At 55.0% G+C, this 2,898-nt stretch overlaps 1 protein-coding gene across 1 annotated transcript in view; it reads left to right on the top strand.

The window, feature by feature from the left end:
- The window catches only part of LOC107122839, a 50,893-nt gene that overhangs the window by 40,655 nt on the left and 7,340 nt on the right, over positions 1-2,898 (top strand). Inside the window, exon 10 of the mRNA XM_015425978.1 lies at positions 2,389-2,490. Coding sequence (XP_015281464.1) covers positions 2,389-2,490 — 102 coding nt within the window. The remainder of the gene's footprint in view (positions 1-2,388; positions 2,491-2,898) is intronic.

Raw genomic sequence — 2,898 nt, forward strand, 5'->3', positions numbered from 1 at the left:
GAGGGCTGCTGGGAGCAGGAGGTGGGGCTTGTTGCATGTGCCCGCCCCCTGGGCTCCTTACTGCCAGAGCTCCGCTCCTGTGCGCTCCCGCAGGAAATGACCCTTGGTAGTTATAGCTGCTGGTGAAAGTTCCAACCCTTTAATGCAGATGGATATGGCCAGTTTCTGATAGATGGATGGCCGGCAGGTACAAGACAGCAACTTCGGGGGTGTGTGTGTGTGTGGACGCCTGCTACCTCAACCAAAGGCTGGCGGAAGAGCTCCGTCTTGCAGGCCCCGCAGATAAGCCTCCTGGATCCTAGTCCGACGCTTTAACTGCTACCCCGTGCCGGCTGTAATTGCATTATTTATTTATTTGTGTTTCGTATTTGTATCCCGTCTACCCCGCGAGGGGCCAGTGCAGAAAAGGCCCCGGCCCCGGTCAAGGCAAGACAGACATCTTTTGGGCCAGGGACCACCAGGAGGTGTTGATTACTAGAGTGTAAAGCTCTTTGAGGCGTCTACGGGAAGAGGCGGTCCCTTAGGTATGTTAGTCCCAGGCCATAGAAGGCTTTGAAGGTTATTACCAACACCTTGAAGCAGATCCAGTACTCGACTGACGACCAGTGCAGCTGGCAAAGAACAGGCCGAACATGAGCCCACAAGTGACGTGTGGTTGGTATCATCGCTGCTTTTGCATGCTGCATTCTGCTTCTAACAGTCAGGGGCTCTGGAGCCATGGGGTAAGGAGTGCCACAGAGAGACGGTGCGATGCGCTTGGAATCTGTGGTTGATTTTCAGTGGAGAAGGAGAAGCGGCAGAGATTCGTAGCAGCGAGGAACAGGAAGTTGGGGAGAGGTCTGTGTGAATGCTGTCTCCCGACTGGGTGGTGGTGGTTAGAGTGCACTGGGTTCAAATCCCCACTTGTCTCACTGGGTGCCTTGAGCTGTTCCCTCCCTCTAACCGGCCTCACAAAGTTAAGATAAAATGGGGGGGGGGCATATATGTCAGGGGCAGTGTTCCCTCTAAGCTAGGTGTGGACGCCCGCTGCCTCAACCAAAGGTTGGCGGAAGAGCTCCGTCTTGCAGGCCCCGCAGAACTGAGTAAGATCCCGCAGGGCCCTGATCTCGGTGGAGAGCATGTTCCACCAGGTGGAGGCCAGGACAGAGAAAGCCCTGGGCCTGGCTGAGGCAAGACGGACGTCTTTTGGGCCAGGGACCACCAGGAGGTGTTGATTACTAGAGCGTAAAGCTCTTTGAGGAGCTGCGGTGGCTCAAGTGGTTAAGACGCTGAACTGCAAGCTGTGGAAGGTCGGTAGTTCAGCAGTTCGAGACCTGAGTGTGCCGCATGATGGAGTGAGCTCCCGTCTCTAGTTCCAACGTGGTGATTGCTGAGATCTTTCCTGGCGCCTGGCAAGGGTTTTTCCAAAACCGGTGCCAGGCGGGGCTTTTCCCCAGCAGAGCTTCTGATTGGTCTTTGGAGATTTGATTGGCTGTGCAGGCTTTTTTTAAAAACTGCTTTGGCGGCGGCTGCCACCGCAGCACAAGGATCGTCACTGTGGGACTGGTGGTAAACCGGGTGCATACAAGAAAATGGTTTTGAACAATACGTTTATTTTAAAAGGGATCCTGTTAAACCTGAAACGTTGGGGAGTTACTCTTGGAGAGAGGCATGACCTCTCTTCCTAACGTTTTGTGGTTGGCTCTGCCTCTTACGGGAGCCGTTTTGTGGTCGCGCCCACCACCCTGTGTCTGAATTCCAAAGGTGCCCGCAGGCTGTGTTTCTGGCTGGGAGGGCAGGAGAGAACTGTAGCGAATTGCAGCCTTCCTCTAGCTTGCAAACTACCATCAAGTGATGTTGCCAGATTTCTCTCTGCAATCACAGGGACTAGGAACTTGCTTTTTTGTTTGGTGTAGTGGTTAAGGTGTGCAGACTCTGATCTGGGAGAACCGGGTTTGATTCCCCACTCGTCCACTCACAGCTGCTGGTGTGACCTTGGTCCAGTCACAAGTTCTCTCAGAGCTGTTGTCTCAAGAGCAGTTCTCGAAAGAGCTCTCTCAGCCCCACCTACCGCACAGGGTGTCTGTTTGGGGAGGGGGAGGGAAAGGAGTTTGTAAGCCGCTCTGAGACTCCTTCGGGTAGTGAAGGGTGGGGTATAAACCCAATCTCTTCCTCCTCCCCCTTCTTCCCTCCCTCCTCTTCCCTCCTTCCTCTTCCCTCTTCTTCCTGCACCTCCTCCTCCTCCTCCTCCTGTAAAGAAAGCTTCACATTTCAGGACTTCTCCCCCTCACCCAAAGCATCCGGGTTTCCATTCTATCAAGCTCCCTTGGGCAGGTGTCTGGAGGGGTGCCGGACACATTTTCCAAACCTTGATATTCCCTGGTCTCTTGTTTTGTGTCCTGTCCTCAGATTATGCCGTTGCCAAACCGGACCTGTTCCCCCAGATTGATCGTGGCGAGGACCCGGGGTGTGCCGGGGAAGGAGACAGTGACCCAGGGATTATCAGCCTGGGTAAGCTGGAGGGGTCGCCGTTTCCCAGGCAATGTGAGTGCCGCTTGGGTGGGGAGGGAGACGGAATCCCCATCCCGAGGGAGCCAAACGCACAAGCTGAGGGCTCGCTGCTTGACTGCGACTGTGTTGGGATTCGTTTCGGGAGGGCGGCCCTCTTTGTCTGCACTAGAACAATTAGATTTGAGTCCAGGAACACCTTGGCTCAAAGGATAAGCTTTTGAGGGTCAAAGCTCCCTTCAAGCTCTTACTGGTCTTCGAGGTGCAAGTCTGTGCGCTGGAAGTGTATCGAGAGCCAGTGGTTAGAAACCCACAAGGGGTGGACCCGCGATACCCGCGGGGGTGGGGGTGGGGGGGGAGGCAGAGCTCCAAACGGAGCTCCAAAGTCAGAAGGCGGAGGAGGAAGCAGCA

Source organism: Gekko japonicus, unplaced genomic scaffold (assembly GCF_001447785.1).
Source record: "Gekko japonicus isolate JY-2015 unplaced genomic scaffold, Gekko_japonicus_V1.1 scaffold3856, whole genome shotgun sequence".
Lineage (NCBI taxonomy): Eukaryota > Metazoa > Chordata > Lepidosauria > Squamata > Gekkonidae > Gekko > Gekko japonicus.